Source organism: Hoplias malabaricus, chromosome 13, assembly GCF_029633855.1.
Source record: "Hoplias malabaricus isolate fHopMal1 chromosome 13, fHopMal1.hap1, whole genome shotgun sequence".
In the NCBI taxonomy this organism is placed as follows: Eukaryota; Metazoa; Chordata; class Actinopteri; order Characiformes; family Erythrinidae; genus Hoplias; species Hoplias malabaricus.
The window spans coordinates 24480377-24507995 of record NC_089812.1 but is presented as its reverse complement, the minus strand read 5'-3'; the positions used below and the strand labels follow the sequence as shown (position 1 = coordinate 24507995).

Genomic DNA, 27619 nt, shown 5'->3' with positions numbered 1-27619 from the left:
TAAAGTCACTCAGTTATTTAGTGCTTCTGCAGCTTTACACTGACTCCAACATGAACAGAGACAGAGATGGCCCTGCCAAGCAACTCAGCAACTTACTGTCAAACAGGATACAACACACACACACACACTCACACAGAGCATAAACACTGGGAAGAACAAGAAAATAGGACAGTGATTTGAGTAATCAACCAACTGTACATGGAGGTAAATAAAAAACCCTAACCCACACCAACACAATAATTTCAGACTTTTTTTTTTTTTTTTTTTTTTTTTTTAAAGGCCTTGAAAAAGACATTATTTACAGCAATTGTGTGTCTGGCAATGTATCATTGGTGAAGCTTTTCCAACACAAACAACAACACCACCCTCACTGAGCATACAGTTATTTTATTAAAAGTAAATAACTTTGATACATTGGACTTTGCACTGCAAGTCCCACGTCAAGATACATATTCGTATATATTTAACCTATTGGTCCATAATCTTTTGCTTACCCCAGGGTTTTACAAAATTCACAGAAATAAAGAAACTAAAATTTTCTGACTCTCCATTAAGGCCGGATCTGTAAGACTGGTTCAAGACCATTTCCTAGCTGCCCAAAACACGTAGCAGCCATTTTACATCTCACCCGATCCCTTAATAATTCTTTGTAGGAGGTCAAAATAACTTTCAGAATAATAAGAGTTTGGCAGAAAAAAACAAAACAAAATAAAACAAAAGCAGACACTGCTTGGGCAGAGCATGTTTGTGCCCGTGAGATGGGCACCTGTCACTCAAACCCTGAGCTAAACAAAGTCGTCGAGCTGAGTGGAACGCTGTTCTCTGGGGCTGACCAGCTCTTTTACATGAGCATCAGCTCTTTGTCTCACTCCATCTCATAGCACTTTCACACAATACACCAAGTCCCCACTTTTAACATTATACAACCTCATTCCAAAGCAGGTACAAAACATCCCAAAACCTTCTGAATCTCTCTCTCTCTCTCTCTAGTCTGCATTAGGCTACTATACAACATGTAGCAGTCAACAATTTCAATATTCTATCTGAAAAACTAATTCTCTAAACAGTGTATGGAGACGTATGGAGTTTGCTGTCAAATGACTTTTTGAATTCATCCCATCAGAGTAAATTTGGAGGAGAGGGAGATCTGCTATGTGCCTTTTCCTTAAGTAACTGTAAGGCTTTATATTTCACAATGAATTACTGAACTACAGAAATAATCTGTTATAGCCTAAAACATAACTGCTGTCAGGGTCAGGTTCCATTTCTAACCAACAGTCAAACAGGACACATGCACAAGAATAAGCACACACACACACACACACACACACATATAACAGGTTCCGGCTGGGCTCAGATCAGAGACAGGTGAAGCCGCCAGAGTCAGTTTTTCCACTCAGAAAAGAAATACGCTGTAAAATCTCTGCAAAACCAGCTGCTTACATGATTTCATTTCTTTTTTTTTTTTCCTTTCGGTTTCTAACTTGTCTCAGATTTCATATTCCAAAAGACATCAATCCATTTCAAATAGTCTAGAGTCCATATATAAAAATATATATTTGTACATGAATATTTGTGTATATAAAAAGATGGCAGAGCACTAGGATATAAATAAAAATTTCACATTATGACAAATTTGGTAAAATATGAAAAATTTGGTAAATACAACAACATTCATTTTACAAAAGTGCATCTGATCCAAGAGAGTTCAAAACACCGCCTCATCAGGCACAACACTTTTATACACTTTTCCAAAATCTCTTTCAAATGGTTTTCAGAAAGACAAAAAAAAATAAAAAATAGATTGTAATCCTAATGTGCTTTAAACCTCCTTAGCCAAACCATACAGTATATAATCTGGCAAGTAACATGTCTACAGTCCTTTCATGTTATTTGGCTTATTCTCACACGTAGTAGCTGCTTCTAAAGCACTCTGATGGTGCCCTCTACAGGAGCCAACACAATGCAGTGTAGCTTAACTCTAAAAAAGAGTAAAAAAACAAATGTCTTGATCAACATTAAATTTGTTCTTTTGTTTAGTTTTTCTGAAGTCTGAAAACATCTTCATGTATCAATTCTCAGGTACTTTGGAAAAAGAAGAAGACAGGCATTTACTGTCTGTGCTAAATCTACATACCCTGTCACAGAGAGCATTTAGTCAAACAACAGCCTTTAAGTTTAAAGGCTGTGCTGTAAAATCTGAAACGCAGCCAGAGTATGCTGTATCGTGCAGCAGACAACAAATGGCTGAACAGATAAGTAAGCCAGTGCTGGCATGACCCCAAAAAGGAGTTTCATCTTAGGTCTCTTTCACATGTACTACCCCTGTGTGTGGCATGAGCAATGTGGCATTGTTACTGCAGATACAGATATGCATGCCATACATGGTAGGCTTCCAATCGTAAGTGCTTGAAATTGATTCTACCAAGGAAGAATATCTGGAAACTGGTTTTGGTTTAGCAACTGATACAAAGCTAACAGCAATCTATTACTGGAGTTTTTAGAATTTTAAGGTATGTAAGTGCATTCTAATTGCAATATGACATGTGTTTGGAAATATTTCAGTGTTTGTGATAAGGATGTAAAAAAATGTAGTCTGGAATAGAATAGAAACCACTCCCAGGTGCGAAGAACTACTTGCACAAGAAATTTTGTTTACATACTAGCTCAGATTTTCACTGCTTACTTTTTCCTATATTCTGTAAAACCATACATTACTCACAGTCGTTTTTCAGCAAAATACTACTGTCATAAACCAGTCAAACAGAATCATTTATGAAAACTGACCAATAAAACTGTTACTGAAGTTCTTCTCATTGGTTTAAAAAAATGTGCTGTTCTAACGCACATATCTTCAGTCAGCTATTTCCACTTCTCATAACAATTTAAAAAGCCAGCTTGACTGTAAAAGAGGGTTTTTTTAATATACAAATAATTGTTTCAGCATATTCTTTTCTATCTAAATGGTAACACCATTAGTTCAGAATGGTCGCACCATTAGTTAAGAGCATTATCAGAGTAGTTTTAAAGAGTAATGTTATTTAAATTTCAGCTTAAATGTGGGTAATAAGTAGTACGGGAAGTGCTAATGGATTCATGCATTTTTTGGAAAAAAACATTATACAACTCATGTCACTGCAGTTCATTTAGGTTTACTGTAGTCTTTACAGTATTTTTGAGATTGTGCTACAAATAAAAAATATATAGGCACATGTCACTTCATGGAGGCTGTGCTGTTCATAGTGAGTATGAACACTCTAATCTAGTTGTTCCATGTGCAAAATATAAAGCAAGTGATGCCACAGAGAGGTAGCAAGTGTGAAACAGGCCTTACAGTCCCATGAATTCTTTGAAGAAACTAGCACAACCAAGAGAGCACACAAGAATATTACTCCAACTCACTAAAATGCAAGACTTTGGCAGAGGTACAGATACAACACTGGCAGCTTAAGAGGAAGTCTCTAGGTCCCACAACAGATCCTGGAGGTCATGACTTTGAATAAAATTAAACTCAAATCATAAATCATTTACCTTCCAATTTGTATAAACTACATAAAAAAAAACATTCATGGGGTATGATGTTTTGTTGCTTGCATGCCCTTCCACGGCTGTCTGAATGTTAAGCAAACCGCATTAACCTTGTGTTTAAGAGTTGAAGCTTTAGCACCCTGGATTCTTAAGGCACTTTACAAAGTACAGTCTAGTAAAAAACAGTTCAAATTATCTACCATTTTGTCGCCACTCACCACTGACTTGCCTGTTATAGCACTTGATTGTCCTTTGTTGCCCACTGCTGTCATAGAGTGAACATGGAAAGATTGCCCTCTACAGACAGATTTAGGAAGGAAATTTGTTTGCTGCTGACTGGATGATGGCAGGTCAGATGTTTTATTCATGATGAGGTACAGACTGTCTTCGGAGCCATGGTTTGTGATCATTACTTGAGTTTTTGGACAGATAGCACTCCATACAAGAGTTACTTTGGGAAAGTGTATTCATTAGCAGAGGATCTGAGAGAAAGGGTGTCTGAGCAGCTCCTCTGCACTGGGCCTATGCTTGGCCTCCACAAAGATGCGGCGGATGAAGTCTCGAGTCTGCTCCGAGATGTAGGAGGGCAACACGGGATTAGTGGGTTGAGTGGCTATTTTAAAGATAGCCGCCATGGCCTCATATTCCGCCCAAGGGGGCTTCTCCGTCAGCATCTCTACAACAGTGCAGCCGAGGCTCCTTAACACAGAAAACACACATTACACACACAAACAAAGACAAAAATGTCATCACACAGTATCACATGCATTTGACTTCATTCCAGATGAAAATGCTTTCAGTTAAACTTTGCAGTTAAATAAAGCAATACGTCACGAGAGGCCATGCAGGTGTTTTTGGTACAATGAGAAGCAAAAGTGGCTAAAACATCTTTCAACATGGTAAGACCGGTGTAACGTTGAGTCGCTTATTGCATTTATAAAATGGTAGTCAATATAAAATATTGTAAAATACATCTATATTCAATTAAATAAAAATAAAAATATTCACAATAAACTATTCTTACACCACACAATGCAGTCCATTAACAGGGAGCAATAATGCTAGGCGACATGAACACGAAAGTTTAATATTGCACAGCCAGTCCTCTGAAGGCTTTGAAGAGGAGTTGAAAAACATTGCTTTTGTCCTCTTTCTGAAGGGCCACGCTGTTCAGGAAGAACTGACTAATTCTGACTATGTTTAATAAAGTGTCATATTATGATATTCAGATGTGGTGAGGTGGTCATATATGAGTGTGTATATCGTGTATTTTACAACAGATTCAGTTCAGTTCAGTCCATCCAATCAGATTTAAGGATAGGAACTAAATGTTTTATGAGCTCCCTTTTAAGGTAGTAAAAGTCAGTGAGAATATATGGGTAATTTTTTGGAGCAGCATTATGCGTAAAAACTTATCGATAATGGATCAATCCCATGTGACTGATACCTGAACCATTTACTATAGTCAGTAAGGGTGTGCACACTGATCCAGCATATTGGATTGGTGCTATCTGCTAATATACTTGCACGCAAGTCAACAAGGCAAAGAAACACTAACTAAATCCATTGTGAGTTCATCGTAAGTACTTCTTAGCTTCTTTACTGGGGTGAAAGGAAGAACAATGGCAGACAAAGCTGTTCATACATACACAGGTCAGATCCACAGGGCCTATCAAATGGCTGCCTATAAGACAGCGGAGGCTGCACAGGAATGTTTTGGTGGAAACTTTCCCCTACAGAGCTGTTGACAATTAAGGGGTGTTTTTGCTGGCTGAAGCACTGAACACTAATAGAACGAGAGAGAGAGCTCTGTATATGTGCAAGTTTGAGATGAAGCGAGCGGGAGAATATGTATGCTTAAGACTGTTTGTGTGTATGTGTGTGTGTGTGTGATTAATTCAAGCTATCGTTCCCTAAAAAGACCCCTTGACACACTAACAACCCGGAACATTCCGGACCACTGTTATATGCCCACTGGCTGGCTCTTGGCCAGCCATGTCCTTCAGCTGGTGGGTCACATGACATTGTGAAGGAGAATCCCTTGACCGCAGGTAACTCCTCCTACTTAGAGTTTGTGTGAAAGTATGGCCCTGTAGTTTATTCCCATCATTAAAAATACACTACTCCCTTTCCCCTTTAGACATCTTTATTTGAATCGTTAAATTTATTACTTTACCCTTTAACAAGTGTCTTTTTTCTTTAAAATTCCCACCTTTCACTTTCCATTTTACCTCTCATAGTTATGTTGGCTGCTTAACCATAAAATGTGTTATTACGTCAGATCATGCTTATGACTAATGCTCATTTTCATTCCTCACTCAGATAAGTGGAACTGTTCCACTGTTTCTGTATTAAATGCACACTTACATAGGCATCAAACACTGCTCGTTCACCCTTTATGGAGAGGTATGTTCAAACAGACACATTTAAAGTTCCCTAGATTAGTTTTAATTAGTTCCCCTTTGTTCACCCTTTCATTCTCAGTGATTAAAGTAGAATACAGAATTTTAAAGCACTACTGGAGCTGGATTTGTTTTTCCCATAATATAATTTTACGGGACATGACAGGCTGATTGGTAAGAGAAAAAGTATTTGTGAAATGTCACACAAGTCCCAGAGAGAGTTTAGATGTTCATGTTAGGGTTATACAAATGAACACACTCGGTAACAATAAAAACACACAGGTTTTTGTTATTCCATTGCTATGAGATGAATTGGAAAAATAATTTAAAGACAATTACTGAGGGACTTTCAGGTCCTGCCATTTGGAGGACAACTTGCTCCATAATTATTAGGCTGCTGTCAGACTGAAAAACACTACACACACACTTTACACAGGAATGTGAGGGAAATTTTTGTTGGTAACCACTTAAATTACACAAGCTTCTCAGGCAAACTCCAGCTCCATTAAACGTGTTAACTGATTAGTACAGCTTAACTCTGGACTTACCATACATCAGCTTTACGGCCATAACCATCCCCACTTATAACTTCTGGGCTCATCCAGTAAGGGGTCCCTGTGACTGAGCGAACTCCTGTACTGGACATGCAGATGGTCTGTAGGCGCTTGCTGGCCCCAAAGTCTCCAAGTTTCACGTTGCCTGCAGAATCTCTCAAGATGTTGGCACCTAAACAAAGCACAAAACACAACAGCACGAGAGAGGACACAATATTAAACATTTGCATATCAAGGTATTTCAGCTTTATTATAAGCAAAATAAGTTCATTGTCCATCCTTATTGTAAGAATGAATGGTGGTTAAAAAAAAAAAGTTACAACGTTAATGTTCTCCAAATTCCCAGGTCTTTGCAAAAACCTAAGACTTTTTATTCAGCAAAATAACTGCAAACAGTTGGAGACCCCAAGTTACCGTATTAAGAGATTGGAATACCGGACCTGTCAGCAGTTAAATCTTTTTCAACACAAGAATGATTCAAATATGTGAAAGACTGGACTACATAGTACCTTTGATATCCCTGTGGACAATCATATTACTGTGCAGGTAGGACATGCCCTCCAGGATCTGCCTGGTGTATTTGCGAGTCACATTCTCTGTCAGGGCCCCATAGGCCTTCAGCTGGTCTTTAACTGAGCCCTGTGTGGAAAAATGTGGTAGAAATGATTCACAAAATATCAAAATAAATCAAAACTGACTACTGTTCTTTTGGGACAGAAGGTAATCAAAGTTGCATTACCTAACTTACAAAAAAAAACCTTAAGTGGAGAGACATATACAACTTTTGTTCTCCAATATGTTTCTCATTAATGCACATGCAAAAAAGGCATTTCTGACTGGTAATTTACTCTTCTCACCAGATTTGTAGTGTTATTTTAAGTTTTAAATTGATATTAAAATAGCATGGTTTATCAAACCAAAAGCTGAAAAATAGTTTTTTGTCTCGATATCTGCATTCACAAAATTCACAAAAACCTTCAGGCTCAAAGAAACCTTCAGTTCTAAATACTAATCTGCCCTGCTTAGGCCAACGAGGATGTGAACAATCATCAAATATTCAGGAAACAAACAAATATTCAGGAAACAAAAGGTTTAGTGGAACTATCACCAGGATCGGTTAAAATAGGGTTAAGCTGCAGAACCCACCCCGGGCATGTACTCCATAAAGATAGTGAGGGTCTTCTCATTGTGGTCTCGAAGGCAACCATAGTACTGCACAATGCGCTCATGGTGAAGATTCTTCAACAGCTGAATCTCGCACTCCAGAGTGCTGACCTCCTGCAGGGAGACAGCAGGAAAAGAGGAAGATATGGTGGACTTCAGTAGAAAACAGAGTTCAACCTCAGGCTTTTGGGGTAAAGAGAGACAAAGTTCTGAGCACAGTGCACAAGTGGATTAAAGGATGATAAACACCAAAAGGTGACCCTGTAACATAAACCTGCCATTATTTTTGTGTATCAAGGGAAAAACAAGACCCTGAATAAATGTGTTTAAGTGTGCATGAACACCACAGAAGTTAAATAAACAATGAATACATCTAATTCTCCCTGATTCCAATCCCAACCCCCTCTCACAAACATACACACTCTCACAGATACAGGAAGTGACAGTGCGTGTTTTTGCTGTGGCAGACAGGAAAAGATTTAAGAGAGTGGGGGAAAAGCAAACAGGAGAATGATATGGGGACAGAAAACTGAAAATAATTAAAAAGAACAAAAAAATAATAAAAATAAAATAAATACTACTATAGTCTTTTAATAACTAATAATAGCTAAAAACTGTTACACAACTGCTGCTTCGGAAGAATATTGATCAGTTTTGTGCAGTAACTACTAACTGCAGATAATGTGTTTGTACACTGTATTTCTTTTATTCTACATATGGACAGTGCCAGACCAATGACCTCCGGGGAACATTGTGCAGAGGTTCATCAAAAACATGTTTTAGCTTTAGGACAAATGGAAAATTCTGTCAGCGGTGTGTTTAAATGTTACATACCTTGCTGGTTTCAGGGCTGGCTGGGTCAAACTGGACCTGTTTGGCAGCAAGTTCCCGGCCTGTGTCGACGTCATAACAGAGATAAACTCTACCAAATGCTCCCTGCCCCAAGAGTTTCCCTCTCCGCCATGTCACTGGTGCCGTGGGGGCTGGGGACACAAACATTTCAGATAAAACACACAATAGACACAAACAATAAACAATGTAATGACGTTAAGCAGAGGCAGCATGTAACAGCATCGCATAATGCATATTATGCCCACAATCCACACACACACACACACACACACACACACACACACACACACACACACACACACACACACACACACACACACACACACAACCCTATGTTATACATCAGCCATTCTTTCTGTTCACGTCTAACATCAAGTACAACAGAGCCTGTTTGTCAAATGCTCAACCAGCTGCTTTAGGAGTTTTGGGAAAATCCAAACTTGAGAGCAAACCGGGATTCATAAGCTTGGACCAGCCACAGATAATATCTAATTTATTAGGTATTTGAAGCATGGTTTTCAGTTTCATATATTAAGTCTCAGTACCTTGCAGTTATAAAATAACTACTAAATTATGAGGTTAAGCCTGTTTCCTTTCTCTCTTTTGTGGAAAATGAAATACAATCTGTCTGGAGTAGACTGAACACTTAGGATGAGTTTTAGGATTCTCTTACACTTATGAGGAACAGGGCGTTCCTGTGGACGGAGTCGGGACTGGGCATCCATCAGCTGCCATGTGCCCAGACTTTCCTCACTGCCGTTGAGAGATCGGCGAGACGGCACTAGTGTGAATAGGTTTCCCTGAGGGCGCCGTATCCGGGGAAATGTGCGCCGACCTGAGAACGCAAAGGCACAGGAAAACACAAATTAGGTTAAAGGCAGGAGACTGTGTCTGTTTGTTTTTTCAAAGCATCTGTAACTGTCTCTCGCTACCTTCACTGTGGTCTTTGTGATGCAGGGAGACATGATATCTCCGTGGGTACGTTCCTCCTTTCCCAACGACCTTGTCATATACATGGTTTTCCCGATCTGGGACATTAGAACAGAGAAGACATCAAACACATATGTACAAGTTCTACTAGTACAGAAGCTACATGAACAAAGTATTGGTACTGATATTATATTGCTACATATTGCTTCCATTCTTTTCGCTTGAAATATATTAAAACCAATAGTTTGCAAATGTTCTTTTGCTGAGTTTCACAGATATCTTCAATCAGTCTTCTGCAGGATTATTGAAATAGTCAACTCTACGATAAAGATTAGTAAACACCATACAGTGCAGCACTAGCACAAGACATGAGCATGATAATGAATAAGAAGGAAATTGAACTCTGAATTACTGGCAATGGCGATGTCTATGCACTCACCTGCACAGTCCTGTCTGTTGTCAGGATAACTCCTGGCTCTGTGCATGCGGGATTTCCTGAGTGAGGGACTAATGAGAGACAAGATCCAACATGTGAATCGGTCTATCGCTGATTTAATTCTAACACTGTGTGTGAAAACATTGCGTATTCTGACCTGTCTGAGTTGCTATCAAGGGACTGGCAGCTACCAGACACAGAGTTTTCTGCACTGCTCCATGGATCCAGGACCTGAGGACACAGCAAATTTTATTCATCTACTAGTTTTTCAAATATTTTTGTAAGTAAAAGTATTAATTTATGTCTACAAACTTCTAAATAATATATATGAAAAAGAAAATATTAATTATAAAAGTATCATTTTTGAGTTTTGTAACAAGAAAAGCTTGCAAGCTTTAAAATATGCTGCAATTAAAAGATCTTTTATTCTATTTAAAATTAATATTTGCAGAAAATGATGTTGGCAATATTTTGCTTCAGACACCGTATTTCTTTGCAGCAGTACCAGGGTGCATAAATGTATTAGATTCAATTTATTGTCACATACAAAGTTATACAAGTACAACTTGTATACGTCTGTCCACTCGCCGAAAAGGGGTTAGGTCTGCGCAACAGACGCGACGGCAGCAGATGCACCGCGCCATCTTGTATGTGTGTGTGTGTGTGTGTGTGTGTGTATGCAGGGTCACTCACTAACTGGTCGCTGGTCTCAGGTATGAACTCCCCCTCACTGTTGATGCTGGTGTAGGATCCCTGGCGTGCAATTCGCTGCTGTCGCTCTGGAACATAGCCAGGAGGTGGAGAGCTTCGCCCAGTGTTCTGGGAGCCTTAGAGAGCACAGAAGGTTTGTTACAGATTCACCCATCACAGAGTGGTATCGCATGTCTTCCACTTGCATGATTATATACCACATGACATAACATAACGAGCAAGAACAAAGGCTGCACAATTTATAAGTTATTGCTGTTAAACTGGCTGTGAGAATAAAGTAAGGCAAAAATATACAAAGCAGTCTCTGACATGTCATACTTTTAACAGTCTGCTCTGAGCATCTCAAATAATCACAGATTATCCACAGGAAACAATAATGTAAACAAGTTTCTTAAAAAGGGCCATATTATGAAAAATCCCTTGCTCAGTCCATTAGCACTTTAATTTGGGGATCTGGAGCCTACCAACCCAGAAGCTGTGAAACAAGCCCACCCAGTCAGAGGCAAGTTGCCCAGGTCATAAATCAGGATTAAACAATTCATTCTGATTTTGCTCTGCTTCAACTGCAGAGCCTTTGGATTTGTCCCACCTGCTCATCTGAGTCTCTCCAATCACAATGGAGCCATATTTTTAATGTTTAAACTGGGCAAAACAACAAACGAGCGCAGAGAAATTAGAGTATTAATTAAATATGAAGAAAATGAGAGCAAAGAAAAATACCTTATGCAATCTTGGGCTCTTGTGCTCATTTAAAAGGAAGAGACTTTGAAACATGCCTTTCTGAACAGGGCTGTTTAAATGGGGAGAATTTTGCTGGGTTTGAATTTTGTGGTATTCTGATCAAAGCATGTCACGGACAGTTCATTGAGACCCCACAACAGTAGACTATATCGCCTTATATTTATAATCAGATTTGCTGTGTCATGATACAGAAGGTATAGAGTTAAAAAAAATTTAAAATACATAAATACAACTTGACAATATCCTTTATACTACAAAAATACTACACCCTGGAGGGGGCGCCAGTCCTTCACAGGGCAACAGACACACATTCACTCACTCACACCTACAGACACTTTTTTGAGTCGCCAATCCACCTACCAATGTGTGTTTTTGGACTGTGGGAGGAAACCGGAGCACCCGGAGAAAACCCACATGGACACAGGGAGAACACACCAACTCCTCACAGACAGTCACCCGGAGTGGGAATCGAACCCACAACCTCCAGGCCCCTGGAGCTGTGTGACGACGACACTACCTGCTAAAGTTAACATTATTAATGTATTTTTCAAATATTGCAAAACATTCTTCAAACAGACATCAGAAAAAGTATCCAGTATCGCCCACTGAACGTCTGTTGCTCAAGTGTTCTGGAAACATCTAGCAGACTAAACAAAATTCAAACCAACTGGAAAAATATCATTATCTCTGACTTTTGTGGGGTTTCAGACTGTGTGAGACATAATGCCTCACTCTACTTAACCATGAAGGCCAGGTCTGAAAGAGGCTTTATTCTGACCAGCTGAAGAATGATGTAACAAATCTGTATTCAGTGAAAGAGCTGAAACAGAGCTCATGAAGAATATATCAGCATGAAAACAGCCTGCATGAGTCCATGCAACAGATCCGCTGGGACAAGAGCAGAATTCAGCTATCAGAGAGCAGAGACGCTGAATCATTAGACTGCGCACAACCATAAACAAACGTCTCTTTCCTCCAGACACAGACCCTCTAAGAAATCCTGCTTCTTTCCAGGCCTCACAAGCTGAAGCAGCCTCCCCTTCCCCCAAAACACAATCTCCGAACAAGGCCAATGGCTCAACACGCTAATAGTGTCTCACAATCTGATTGGCTGGAGGCCAGCAGGCCATTGTGCAGCAGCTAGTGATGGTGGACAGGAAAAGGAAGAGGACCCAGTACTCACAGAGGAAGTCAAAGGAACAACAGAGAGGGAGAGAGAGCAAGAGAGAGAGAGAGAGAGAGAAAGAGAAGGAAAGGGAGAAAAGAAAGAGAGGAAAACGAATAAAAGAGAGAAAGTGAAAGACAGAAGATTAGTTTATAAAGAATAGAAATAAATAAGGAGAACCAGGCTGGGTCTGCGCATTAGAAAGAGAGAGCCATGACGCAATATCAGAAAGTAATGCAAGCCACTTTGAACATCTTCCTGTTCCCCTAATTCCTCGTTACTCTTTCCTCTTTCTGTAAGCTGCTTGCCTACATTAGAGCTCTAGTGTCAACATGAGCCAAAGGAAAAACACAGAGCGAACACTACTTTAAGCACTACATGCAGACTTGTGAAATCAAGTTTCACTGTAAATTCTCTTTTAGTGCCACAGTGTCAAAAATTATTTTTTTATATATAATAACGCTAAAATTAGAATTAGAAATAAGGGAAGTAAATTAACCTATTTGAAGTGTATTGGTGTAACCTTACTCTAGTAGGCAATTCAGACAAAGCATCTGCATTTCTGTTAACTTGCATCACTGTAACATTTTAAACTTCAAAATCAGAAATGAACACTAAACCTGGACAACAGCTGATTCTTTCAACTATGTAAGAAAGAATAAGCTAAACATTGGTTTAAGATCAAAAATTTGAATTTTTTCAGGACTTCACCTAAATGTTATTGTTTCTAAAATGTTCATAAAATTATACATTTTATAATTATCATGTTTTTGCAATCACTAGAGAGCTAGTCAGATTTCCAGAACATACGGAACCCTGGTTTTGTAACTTACAGGGTTTTTTTTCCCCTGTGCACTTGTTAATCTGACCGTGTGTGTGTGTCTGTGTGTATACCCATGAGTAATGTATATAATGTAATAATGTTCCATATTTTATATGATATTTTATTTTATATGTTAAATCTAAATAAAGTACCATGTGTGTTGGTTTGTATGCACTCACTGGTTGAAGGATGGCGTCCCCGTGTCTCTGAAGACTGGTAGCTTGTGCTTACATCTCCTGTGGACTGAGAGGCTTTGATTCGAACCTGCTTACACCCAGAGTGATGAGACGGAGAAGACACCTGCAAGGCACAACATGCATCCCTCATTAACACACTGTTTGATGTCTTGAGTCTGTGCGTGTGCGTATGTGTGTGTGTCTAAAACTCACATTGCTGTGCTCCTGGGTAAGTAGCAGGATCTTTATGCTCTTCATATTAGAGCTGCGGTCCAGAAGATCAATGGCTTTGTCCAAGTCATCCTGACCATGAAGAGGGATGGACATCTGCATACAAACAGACACAGTTGCATAGTAAATGTGTTACATTATGTTAGGTCTGAAATATATATTTTATTCTGAACACACGCTAAAAAAAACAGACTGTAATAGAACAGAGTTCTTCTCTGCTCATCAATTCATTTTTTAAATCAGCTGTTTTCAATTTGGCAGGCTTATTATATCAGCTGTATGTTTAGAAATCCTCTTGTACTACCCTTCTGAATAATATTAGGAATAAATCTCATTTAATGAAGAATAATTGTCTGAGTGGATCAGTACCTCATTATTAATATAGTGCAAGTCCAGCTGTTGGCCAAAGGCAGTCTTGACCTTTTGCTGGACTTCCTCAAACTGCACAGGCCGACCAAACAGAATTATCCTACACATACAGGGAAGAGATTTTAACATACAGCTACAACTTCTTTAGATGTGTAACACAAAACTGCACACACATACATAAACACACACACGGGAGCTGAGAGTTGCAGTGCACACAGATTCCTGAAAGCACACCTAGCATAGTTGTGGTTTCTCCTGGCAGCCACAGTCAAACCACAGTCTTTTCCCTTTCCACTCACATACCAGTTTGAGAGCTGAGCTAGTGAATGTGTGTCAATGTGTGTGTGTGTGTATTTTGAAAGACTCTGTATAATCAAAAGAGTGTATATATTTAAAATACATAAACATACATTTACTTGAAGAAGCCAATTTCTCTCCGTTTGTAAACTTTGTTACTTTATAACAAATGTATATTTATATTCGTTCATATTTTTAATTTTTTACTTACATCATTTCAGTATAATCTTAACATACAAACACATCAAAATAGCTGTTATTGTTCTTCAAATATTCAATGTAAGCTTATATTATATCTTTATTGGTTATGTCCTTTAGATAATCTCTTCAGCTTCTGATCAGTTTTTTCACTGAGGTCCATTTGCCTGTGTATATGTAACCTACACAAATGTATGTCCTGAACAATGAGTAATTGTACTTGTGGCTATTTTGATCCGAAGCAGCAAATACACTACAGAAAGCACTAAACACACTAAACTCAACGTATAATTTACACTCTGCTTACCTTCTCTCACCACCAAACTCGAATTTAATTCTCACATCATCCTATATGTGAAGAGGCAGAAGGTCACTAGGAGGTCATACCATAGTAACAAAGGTGACAATCTACTATATTATCTAATACTTGGCACTCAATTCAGTGTGTGTTGGTGTGGTGGGGTGCCTGCTTTACCTGTCTGTTGGTCGTGCTGGCTGTGGTAACAGGTTTGGCTTTAGCCGTGTCGTAGACCGACATTGGCTGCCGCCTGGTCATCTGCAGAGCCACCAGGTCCTTCATTATAGAATGGAGAGCCTGTCTCTCGTCTACAGAAGAGGGCAGACGGCAAAAGTGAAACGTTGTCATTTAAATTAAAGTACAAAAAACCAATTGATGACCTGTGATGTAATCATAAGATGTTAAAAAACATTTTCTTGCCTATTCCTGGGGTGGGCAATATAAAATCACTGCAATACAGTTCTTTCCAGAATTTAAATTTCCATCAAATAAAACATATCATGGCTCTGGGATTCTGAGGGATACAGAAGTCTAATCAATGTCTCAACCACCTAAGGCCCAGAGTCCTAGCAAGCACAACAGGCCTTGCTCTCTGGGTTGTTAGAATGACGCCCCTCTCTCCATCACTGCTTATGGGGCTAGCAAGCACAGGCATCTGTCAGCTGATGTGACAGATAAGGACAGTTTGCGTTCTCCTCAGGCCTTTACACAGGCAACGGCAGCAGTTTGGGAAAAATAGCTGGACTGGCCTCACTTGTCTCAGGGGACATACGTGTTCACCAACACACTTGAGGGTGATATCAGTGTGTGCACTTTTTTAAATAAAAAAAATGTTCAATTTAATTATAAATGTATTTATAAACTCAAAAATGTAATAAACTGAAAGGAAAGAAAATTACACTTCACAAAAAATTCAAGATGAAATGTGTTCCTCAGTGTTTTATGCTCCAGAAAACCTTCTGTTCTTAGCACTGAAGGTACAGAGGAATCATTGTGTAACTCCTGTCTAAATAAGACTGTGCTTGATCACATACACACACTCAGTGAGCCATATGCCAGCGTAAAGGAGCATGAGAGAGCGATTGCCATGTTTTTGAGATCTTTGTTCTCATGTTTGAAGTTAGAGTGTGAGCTGTGTCTTGGCTTTGCTCACTCACGGAGGGAAAATATTCTCAGTGTGTAGCTTGGACAGACTTCACACACCTCCACACACACACACACACACATACACACACACACACACAGAGACAGAGAGAGACAGACAGACAGACAGAGAGAGAGAGACAGACAGACAGACAGAGACAGAGACAGCGAGAGACAGACAGACAGAGACAGAGACAGAGACAGCGAGAGACAGACAGACAGAGACAGAGACAGAGAGAGAGAGAGAGAGAGAGGAAGAGAATCGGAGAAGCTTCATCTAACTGGCAAACCTGCGACTGGGCACACACACTGCAGCCAACTGTGCATCAGATTTATCTCCCTCTCTTTTCACAGGCATTCTCACTGCTGCAAGGTGTTTTTAGATCAGCAGTACATATCATTCGAGTTATATGAATGCATTATTTGTTTTATCAGAATATCTAAATCAGAAAAATGCTGGGAGAGTTAAGGACACTTACTTGTGTCTAAAGTATACATAGTATTTTTTTTTTTACTCTCCACTAATAAGATCTGTACATTAACATTACATTCACTGCCATCTAGTATCTCCCTTCCCCTGCACCAGCAATGGTCCAGAGTACACTGATCTTACTAAGTATACAGAAGCACAAAAGAGGAACTTACTCATTTTTGCAGTGTGTTTGTCCTTTTCTGTATTCAGATTTAGAGTTTTCACACACTTGTACTTCTAGTACCACCCATCAACAGCCTGTGAATAAGAGTGGAGGTGTAAGAGTCATGGTCATCACTGTCAGCACATTGCCACTATTTTGTGGGGGAAAAACAAAACAAAACAAAAAGATGATACATTATTTACACCATTTATTGACCTTTATTAAATTATCCTCAAAGCTAGTTGTTTAAGGCTGTCTAGTATACTAAGCAGGGATTCATTTTGTTGTTGTAACAAACATGAAAACCCTTGATCAGATATTTCTCATTTTTATTTTATAAGATAAAATAATTACATTCTCTTAATGTTATTAATGTATTCTCTTAAACTTAAATAGTTTAAAATAATTTTAAAAGAAGGCGGCACGGTGGCGCAGCAGGTAGTGTCACAGTCACAAAGCTCCAGGGACCTGGAGGTTGTGGGTTTGAGTCCTGCTCCAGGTGACTTGTGAGTTGGTGTGTTCTCCCCGTGTCCGAGTGGGTTTCCTCCGGGTGCTCCGGTTTCCTCCCATAGTCCAAAAACACACGTTGGTAGGTGGATTGGCGACTCAAAAGTGTCAGTAGGTGTGGGTGAATGTGTGTGTTGCCCTGTGAAGGACTGGCACCCCCTCCAGTGTGTATTCCCGTCTTGCGCCCAAATATCCCAGGTAGGCTCTGGACCCACTGTGACCCTGAACTGGATACGCGGTTACAGATAATTAAAGAATCTTAAAAGAGAGTCTTAAATTTTACATGGAAAATGTTAGCAAAATATTTCAATGTGATTAATATACTGCAAAACCTAATATCTTGAGTGCCATAACTTTTTAGACACTTAGAAAATTTTACCAAAATTCTGCAACAGGTCTCCCCTTTATCTCCTAATTGGGCAAACCACTGTCAAAATCTAACATTCTTTTCTGTTATCATTGCACTCAATTTATGATCATTGATAACCTCAGATGAGTAACAAAGACTCAAATCTACTAAGTGATTAGTGCATGAGGTTGATATTATTCCTGAAGATATTTCGAAAAGTGAAATTATGTCAAATCACATTGTAAATCTTGGCCCAATTATTTGTCTCTCATAGTGAAATATAAGAGTCTGTGGAAGAAAAGTTCCTGATGAACTAAGACTCTAACCAACAATTACACGGACACTAACAGTGTGTTATGAAACTGGCCTGAAAGCAAACCAGAAAAACACATGTAATAAAAAAAAGAAAAAGGACATTTTTGTGAGAGGCATATGGTAGGATTTCCCTGTGTGAGCCTTACTGTAACAGCATTGGGAGAGTGCATGGCGTGCATGTGCGTGTGTGTGTTCGCACATAAGAGACTGGATCATCTGGGCTGCAAAAGAGTTGTAACTTCAGCTTTGCTGGCATGAAGAAACCTGGCACAATGCATCAAGTAAGAGAAAAATATTTGCCATTTAGAAAAGCTTTCAGGTTTCAGTTCCTCAGCCCTGTACAGCGATGTAGCCTTCCCAGAGCTATGGTATAATCTCCTGTAAATATTAAGAGGGTAATATTTTCATACTTCATATGATATCCTGTAGTAAACTGGACATCATAAATGCTCGATTAACATGCTGTAATTGGTGTCCAACAGTTTATTTTTATTTTAATGACTTTTGGGTCAATCCTGGCCCTCACCAGTTTATACACTGACCTTAAGGCTGAGACACACTCACTGCTATTCGCATAGCCAGAACAGGCTTCTGCTCAGGGCCATGTCATCCCATAATATTCACCACTGACTACACTATAAGGGTCACAGACACTGAAACTTTCAGTAAAAGCTACAGAGCAACAATCTAAGACTGCAGAAAAGGCAAGAGCAATCTTGTTAAAACAAATGAAAAAAAAAGAGGTAATAACCTCACCTGTATCCATGCAGAACAGGTTGATCTAAGGGTATGGCTGACTGAGTTGTTATTGATACTCTGCCACTCCACCAGGTCACTATCTCGTTTCTCTTAAAAAACCTCCACAGTATTCCCTGTAACAGACATATTTGCTAGAAATCTTATGACCAACATCAAGTCTAATCTTCTAAGTCAGTGGTTCTCAATCCTGGTCCTGGAGTACCACTGCCCTACATATTTAGAGAATCACTCGCTTCAAACACCAGCAAGTCATGAACTAATTACCAACCCCTTCCTGAGTTGAACTGTGAGTTTTAGAGCAGGGAGAACATTACACCATTCAGGTCAGTGGTACTTCAGGACCAGGATTGAGAAGCCCTGTTCTAAGCAATTGAGGCTGTTAAACCAGATCAAAGTAAAAATGAGTGCCACACAAGTGGACCAACTGAGACCATCCACATCCACAGGATTGTGTATAACAGCTTTGTGGTAATCCTGATAGTTGGACAACTTACTGAAATACATAGCACAGATGGCTATTCAGAAATAGCTACATCCGGCCCCAATCACACATGGTGGCAGACCTCGCCAAGTTTAAAGTTACCTCTGACAGAGAAGGCTATGCCCTTTGTGGTCAAAGCAGAAGCGGAAATTTTTAGCTACTTATGTGATGTAAACTATGTCCTTTTGTAGAGCACTGACTACATTACTTCCTCAGGCTCCAGAGCTTCTTTCCTAGACCCCTGTCATTTTCTCAGCCACATACTTTCACTTCTCTGTGCCAAACACATGCCAAAAGCATAAGCAATGTTTTTTTTTTTTTTTGTCACCATCATTCCTGACAGAGAAAAAAAATAAATAAAAAAATCACACTCAGTACTATTATCAAGTATTGGCACGCATAACATCATGTGAAATTAACACTGGCGTATCAAGGACAACTGAATCCAGTTTAGTTTTCTGGTGTTCTCCAAAAAAAGATAATCCTGTGACATTTAAAATTAATCCAAGCAATGAACAGCTTCCTTGTGGTTACTGGAAAAAAAAGGCCAACTGTACACAAATCTGCTGTAATGTTTTGAGAGAATAAACTAAATTAAAAAATGTAAATGTCATTCTTTTTTATATTTCCAACTATGCAACTACGAAAACAAAGCTACATTAAAATAGCAAAGCAAAACAGCAGAATGAACTCTTCAAGGGTAAATTTAAATGTGTTGTTGCTGGCTGTCAGTCAATAGAAAGCTCTTTAGACCACGTAAAGACAGTAATGGAAAGAAGTGGCTGTCCTTCATTTACAATATGCCATAGTAACCTAAAGTGCATTTTCCACAAAAATGTCCTGAAGAAGGGGCCCAACACAGGGATGGTTCACATGCAAAGCCTGCTGAAACTGAGAAGTAAAGAAAATGCCTTGCAGGCAGTAAGTAAACAGCATGTTAGCTAAATCATTTTGTAATTTCTCTTTTTATTTAGTTGAACTATTCATAGGAAAGAAAGTTAGGATTTGCTAATCAGTCCTTGTCCTAATTACTTCTTCACTTCATTTTGACTGTACTGTGCAGACCTTGTAGTGACAAAGCACTGAAATGTGACTGCCTGGTACTGTCCTTAATAAAGTATTAACTGATAATAAAATGTTCTCCCCGTGTCTGCGTGGGTTTCCTCCGGGTGCTCCGGTTTCCTCCCACAGTCCAAAAACACACGTTGCAGGTGGATTGGCGACTCAAAAGTGTCCGTAGGTGTGAGTGAATGTGTGTGTGTCTGTGTTGCCCTGTGAAGGACTGGCGTCCCCTCCAGGGTGTATTCCCGCCTTGCGCCCAATGATTCCAGGTAGGCTCTGGACCCACCACGACCCTAAATTGGATAAGCGGTTACAGATAATGGATGGATGGATGATAATAAAATATTGTAAATAAAATTTCTCAGAATAGCAAAAAGTGGATTTGTTAGACTAAAACTCTTACTTTCTCTTTCAGTGTCTGACCCCCACTTCATTCACACTCCTGCTCTCCTGATCTTAATTACCTTAATGTAACTATGTGTGGAATTTAAGAATTAGACCATCAGTAAACCTGGACCTATCAAACCCTCAACAGCTTTGTTTTGCCTGTATTCCCTCCCAAACACAAGCTGGAATCTCACAAATTTATCCTTGTTCTGCTCCTGCTTTCCCTCTGGCTCTCAGGTGTTTAGTCTAGAGCTGCTTTTCCCAGCAGTAACTGTGGCTTTGAGGCTGAGATCTACTGCATATGGTGGGGTTTAGAGTCCACTCAGAGCCTGGGGCTTAAAGAAATACCTGTTGGACTTCCCTAGGTCCTCAGGGAGCTCAACTAAAAGGTTCCTGTCAGCTCAAGGGTTCTGATGACCAAATCAACAGTCCTGCTAGACAACAGGAAAAGGCTTTTTTTGCCTTTTGAAAGGTTACAGTCTGCTCTAGCACAGATGGTGTGTTATGCAAAGCCATGGTGGGCTACATGTGTCTCTGGTTTAGGGTGGGGGCAAATGTCACATTCAAAATATGCAGATGCATGTATATGATCTAAGGATCTGACAAACACACAGGAAAAACAGATGACAATCCTGAATTTTCATGGTCAGTTTGCAGGATTTGTTGTCTGAGCAGTTTGTTCCTATGGTTTTTACATTCAGTTCTAGCTTTTAATACTGTGAGAACAAATTATTGTTATTTACATTTTGTCCTATGCTGAAAGGTTGGAATACTGGTTACAAATTTCAGTTGGTATGTTTTGTGATGGTTTAATTAAATTACATGGCTGTTGTGGGTTGGCCCCACACTTGGGAAAGGCCTTGTTTCAATCCATCTCAATGGTATACATCATAGAAGTTGAAATTGTACACCATAGAAGTTGTAGTCGTAGCAGTAATCTTAGAAAAAGTGCCATTACTGATAACAGTTTCAATGGAAACATCAAAATGTTCAGATCAAAAGTGTGTTTTCAATTTTGATTCCTTTCATTACCTTCATCAACAGCTACAGGGTTTCGTTATCTCATCATAGCACATTGATTGTTCAAGCTAAAAATTGCCAGATAAGCAATTTTTTTAGCACTGCATAATTTTTCCACCAGAGACCAGATAAATATCTGCTTGTGTGCAGTTCAACTGTCATATTGACATATCTAACAGTTTTGTTAGGAAACTAAACCATAAACACACCTGTTCACTCTGGATATAAAAAGATTAGCACTGGTGTGATGCAACAGAGTTAACAATAGTGGAATCATCAGGGGTTTCTAAATCATCAGCAGTAATGTGTAAAATGTGTAACATGTGTTAAATCTGAAATTACATAGACTCCACAGAGATCTGACTTCAATGAAAAAGTACACTTTGCACGCATGGTATATCATATTGTGATCAACCAATATACAAACGAAAACATTCACACGACTCAACTGCAGCTTGTAAAATTACAGTTTGGTCTTTTGAAGAGGTTCTAACGCTCCATGGATCGGTGGGCAATGGAAAATTCCAGTGAGAGGCAGACATGCAAAAAAATGAAAAAGTAAAAAAAATCCCCTGAATACACAACAAGTAAACAGCGCTCAACTTTACCATCGCCATTGCTGTGGTTTTCAAAGCCCTCTGTTCCCATTTTGTGACAACACCAACTACATATTGTGAGGAAGCTTTAGTATAGAAAAAGTGACAAGGGACCACGCAATGGAAACGCACCATCAGAAGTACATTTATCTTAGCCCTCAGGATTTGGGCTTGTATACAGCTGTTTAGTCTATGGAGCAAGAAAAGAAAACATATTGCTCATGTTTTCATGATTAAAATAAGCCACTTCTAGCAAAGACTCTCCATAGCATTTCTTCCCTGCAATCAGCTGTAAAGTTAAATTTGAATACAATAAAAAACTTGGGTTTGAAAAAATTCTTCAGTAAGCATCCATAAATGAATGAATGTATTGATCATGGTAAAAACAGACCAACATATAGGTGTATGTAACCTTTTCACACTGTGTGCTGTAGTCTTAACTACCTGTATAGGACATTCTGTTGGAAATCATTAGAGAGTGTTTCATAATCACTTTTCCTATTCCCTTAGGACAAAACATCCTAAATTAAATGTGACGGATTGTAATTTTCATAGTATTTTCAAATGGTACTGATGCTATTGCTTATATACTTTGCTCACCTGAACCAACAGTGCAATGTTCCCTCTTCAGTTTCTTGCCCTCAGCTTTGCAAAAAAAGAAAAAGTATCAAGAAATGGAAACTGGCTTAGTTCAGCAATGCTGTCCCCATAAATCCAGCTTCTCTGCACCTGGAGTAAAGCAGGTAAAGCAACTGTGCCATGGCTAAACTGCTGCCCCAGGCCTGGCCACCTGGGGGCAGCCACTCAAGCCCACAGTGTCCTGCACCACCATGGAGAAAGATTTAGTCCAGAAAAAGAAAGTAAAATACAATAGAGGTCTTCCCTACAGACCCACTGTCATATCATGATGTGATAGTAAAGGAAGACGCTCCAGGGACACAGACTTGTTCCAGCACTTTGTTGAAGCATGGAAGTCGCCGTCGTCTTCTCATTGTATCTATGGACACACCGAAAACAGAGTGCAAAAATAAATTAGGTACAACTATACCCATTTCTACATCTACAACTACATTCCTTTTAATTCGTAAAATAGAATGTATGCTGTTAGGTGTAATGACAAAAGTGTAAATCCTATTTCCATAAAAGTTGAGATGCTTTCTAAAAACGTAATGAAAACAAACTGACTTAAACTGACAATACAGACAAAAACATAAAAAGAATTTCAATATTTTCATTAAACAAACTGTATTTTGTAGATTTAACCATTTTAAGATTTGATGCCTAAAACACACTCCAAAAATATGATACATCAATTTAATTTTCATTACACTGTTGAATCACAAGAGAACTGAGAATACAAAGTGTTAAAGATATTGCAGTTTCTGTGCATTACTGCTTAAGACAAAACAATATGTGGTCACAGTTGCCTGATTCTTTTCTTCATGATGCGTTATTGGAAACAGATCTAGACCTTAGGCAGGTCACAAACTCTTTCTATGAAGCCATGTGGTTGTGGAATGTACAGAATGAGGCCTGTCATTAGTCTTGCTGAAATAACCATAACCTTCCCAGTAAAATTCTTGACAGCAGCAAATGTCTCTCTAAAAACCCATGTTTACCTCCTCGTCAATGGAAACCTTCACATATACAAAGTCCCCAATGACATGGTCACCCCCCACCCCCAATACCATGAGAGATGTTAGCTTTTGCACCTATCCCTGAGAATATTGGTTCCTTTTGCCAGTAGCACACAAAACTCAATAACCATTTTTAATGAAAACAAGCTGAAACGTGAACTCATCTGACCACAGCACGATTCTACCGTCTTTTAGACTATTTGAGATGAGCCTGGGCCCAGAGAACATGTTAGTAATTCAGCACAGAACTGATTTATGGAATTCTCCTTGTATAATATTTTCAGCTTGTGCTTCCTGATGCAGAGGCAGACTGTGTTTTGTTACAAGTGTTTTCCAAAGTACTCCAAAGTCTATGTGGCTGTATTTATCACAGTAGCATGGTGGTTCCTTATGCCATGCCTGTTCAATAATCATGAGCATACAGCAGTGTTGCCTGCCAGAATAAGATTTCTCCTAACTACGTCAAACTTATAATGTCAAACTTATAATACAATATTATGTACAGTATATTCTGAAAGATGTAAATTCCTTGCACTATTTGATAAATGGTCTTTTTGAAATGTTTGACAATTCTTTCACAAAATTTGCCCCACAGTGGCAAGCCACAACCCACAATGCTTGCAAATTTTTTTTTCCAGTAAATTCTTTGCTGGAATTTAATTTATACCCAATCATGATCCCCTCACCTGTTGCAAATTCACCTGCTTAGGAAAAATGTTTAGATTCAAAGTATCTTGAATATTCTAAAATCATTTCCCTCCTATTTTGCCTCTGTCCCAACCTTTTGAGAGTGCGTTGCAGGCATCAAATTCATAATGTGTCTATATATAATAGAGTTGATCTTTGAAAACACTATAAATGTTTTCTTTGTTCTTTTGTCAGATTTTCCACAGATTCAGGTTTTGATGACATTACAAAAATTTGGGTTTTGGTGAGACTAAAGTGAGTACACCTGTGATACTTCTTTCAATTGGGATTAACTAAACATAGCACAAAAAGTTAGGAAATTTGTGTTTGGTACATTATTTCTTTGTTGTAACAATGCTTCTTGGGAATAAATCTTATACTGTAGGAGACCTGTTAATTTCCCTTTTAAAATGGTGCCACATTTGTAAAATTTATCTGCCAATGCCAAACAGCTTATTTTGTGTGATGGTGTGGGGATGCATCTCCCTCACTGGAAAAACAAGTCATCATTGGAGTCAATCTCAGTGCAGAGAGATATTGAGATGAAATTCTGCAACCAGCGGCAATCCCATATCTCCACAGTCTGGGGCCGAACTCTATCCTCCAAGATGACAATGCTCACCCCCACAGAGCGGTGTTTATCAGAGACTACCTCCAGAATTTGGCAGTGGAGAGGATGGAATAATCTGCCAGCAGTCCTGACCAATAAGTCTTGTTTCTTCAAACTTCAATCATCCAGTCCACCAAACAAATCAATGGCAGAATAAGTCGTTTGGCATTGGCAGAGAGGATTTGGCAAATTTTTCATGGGTACAACCCACATATTCAGCTCTACTGCTCATCCCACAAATGCATGTCCCTTACTAATGTGGCACCATTTAAAGGGGAAATTAACAGGCTTTCTAACATTATAAGATTTATTGTCAAGAAGCATTGTGACAACAAAGAAATAATCTACCAAACAAAAATTGCCTTACTTTTTTTGCTATGTTTAGATAACCCAGAAAGTTGTGTGTGGAGGAAATGTCAAAATGCATAGACAAGGCTATGTTTTAAAAAACATCCATGTAAATGAGGACAAGGCATTAGACATTTTCACTTAAATATATAAGGCTGGTAGATTGCCTGTCTGTTTGCTTGACTGCGTGTTACATAGGTAAGCAAACCAAACGGTTAATGCCAGAGATTGTGGCCTTTTACAGGCTTTGTTAGTGCACTTGTAGGATTTGAAAATACAGGGTTTACAACAGAATGCTACAAAAACAAAAAAAAATTAATACATTAAAAGGTAGATTCCACTGATTTTTAAAAATACCTAGTTAACTGCATTGCTCAGATGTAAACAAAGAGAGTCAGTGTGGCTGGATGTAAAATGCACTGATGCACAGAGAAACATTAGTTTACAGTGGTTCTGATAAGAAGAGTTTCCTGCCTCTGAAGTCTTCTCACAGAAGGTTCCTAAATTAAATGGGTATGTGCACTGCCCTGATGCCTGGTACTTTTTATTAAAGAAAATGTTTATCCTAGGTCTATGCATTCTTACAGCAATTCATGATGAAGGGGTACATGTAAGATTTTCCCAAAGGTTTCCCAATGAACCCTATATAATTTTTTTCCAGGTTTACCCCCATTATAAGCATTTATAAAATTGCATTATATTGCATTTAAAAAATCTTTAGATGCAAGTAGTTAGACAGGTTATTTTGGACAATGTAAAAACTCCTATCACCATCACAGAAAAGATGTAAGAAACTGTTTCTTTACAGTAAGCTATTTCACATCAAGCCACTCTGGATGACTTCCTCAACAACTGAATTACACAGAAAATTTGAATAATATTTGGGGGTGATTTATAATTCAATTATATCAGTATAAAAAATTCCATACCTCACATATACGCTGCTAAACCTCTGAGTCTTCAAGGATTATACTGTATGTTGGTCAGAAAGATGTTAAGAGAAGATGGCATTCCTTTACATGTAATTAACAACATGTAAAAAGCAAGAAGTCAGCAGAGTATTATGATGATATAGGCTGATGAGAAAACATCATTTAAAGTTGTAAGTTAGGTGAAGGGGAGACATACACTAGAGTCAAGGTGCTGTTACAGGGAAGAGACTGAAAGGTACAGTGAAAAAGTTTGTTACAGTTTAGCAGGCTTAATATAATATGAAACGTAGGTAAATTAGATACAGTGAAGGGGGTTAAGTCAGAGTTTAGTAGCGATTACAGTGAGGAGCAGAAAGCTACAGTGAAAGAGCAGAAAGTTATAATGAAGAAGCTGAACGTTGCAGTGAAGCGGGGTATTTTACAGTGAAGTGGAGGGAGAGAAAAAAACGGACACCAAGCGATTTCCGCGAGACTGAAGTCTTCTTTTCCTGCTTAAGTTTGCAGTTTTTGCCCCTGCTGTAAGACCCGGGTCTCTACACGAGTTTAACTTTTCTTTTGTCCTAAGAAAAAGAAAAAAAGTCCGTTAATCACACAGCGAGCACTTTTGAAAACAGCTACAGAAAACTAATGTTAACATAAACACACTGACATTTCAAGCCATGTAAAGTGGATTTCGGCGATAAATAACAATAAACACGCTATTATTTAAGTTTGAAAGAGCTTCAGTCTCGTTTAATTTGTCAGAAAATAATAATTCACTGACGTTCTCGTCTGTTTTCCCATAAGAAAAACAATGAAACCGTTACCGTACCTGCACCCAGCGGTTAACGTTAAGCGAGCTGAAAGCTCGATAGCCTTTCCGCTGCTGTGGTGGTGGTGACAAAACACGGAAAAATTCCAAAAAAAAACAACACAAAACGAGTCTTTATCCCACTACAAACCTTCTACGTAGCAATAAAACAACAGTCTGAAGTGGTGTTTCACTGAACAACACGAGTTTAAACACAAGAAAATCGTGGAAACACTATTTAACGCTGAGTTTCCTGACAGAAAAAAACAGAGCAATTCGTCACCGGAACACAGTGGTTTTCTTTCTCCAAAAACGGCAGAAAAGTGTGTTTAAAAGAATAGATCCCGGCGCAGATGTAAATCTGAACTGCCCTGTGTGTTTAATTGTCCGTGTTCACAAACAGAAACAGCTCGCTGTTCTCTAACTGACATCCATTTCATGCAGCTTTACAAGCAACTAATGTCGTTGCAGTGATGTCCGATTCAC

The 27619-nt window shown here is 38.9% G+C and overlaps 1 protein-coding gene across 8 annotated transcripts; it reads right to left on the bottom strand.

Annotated features, from left to right (window-relative positions):
- Positions 1-366: 366 nt before the first annotated feature.
- Positions 367-27599, bottom strand: map3k3 (mitogen-activated protein kinase kinase kinase 3). 8 transcript variants are annotated; one of them, XM_066641876.1, is made up of 21 exons: positions 27155-27599; positions 26341-26903; positions 23025-23126; positions 22730-22858; positions 18581-18696; positions 16664-16748; positions 15053-15183; positions 14885-14925; positions 14083-14182; positions 13696-13809; positions 13486-13606; positions 10560-10693; positions 10024-10097; positions 9870-9937; positions 9433-9528; positions 9174-9335; positions 8483-8631; positions 7631-7762; positions 6994-7123; positions 6479-6656; positions 367-4227 (listed from the first exon to the last, which is right to left on the bottom strand). In XM_066641876.1, the coding sequence occupies exons 6-21, from the start codon at positions 16665-16667 to the stop codon at positions 3999-4001; spliced, it is 1863 nt and encodes a 620-aa protein (XP_066497973.1). In that variant the 5' UTR covers positions 16668-16748; positions 18581-18696; positions 22730-22858; positions 23025-23126; positions 26341-26903; positions 27155-27599; the 3' UTR covers positions 367-3998. The 8 variants fall into 8 exon arrangements, with proteins under 8 accessions (XP_066497973.1, XP_066497975.1, XP_066497974.1 ...); XM_066641878.1 differs by lacking the exon at positions 18581-18696 and having other exon boundaries at positions 22730-22774; XM_066641877.1 differs by lacking the exon at positions 18581-18696 and having other exon boundaries at positions 22730-23126; positions 26341-26424; positions 26766-26903.
- Positions 27600-27619: the final 20 nt, after the last annotated feature.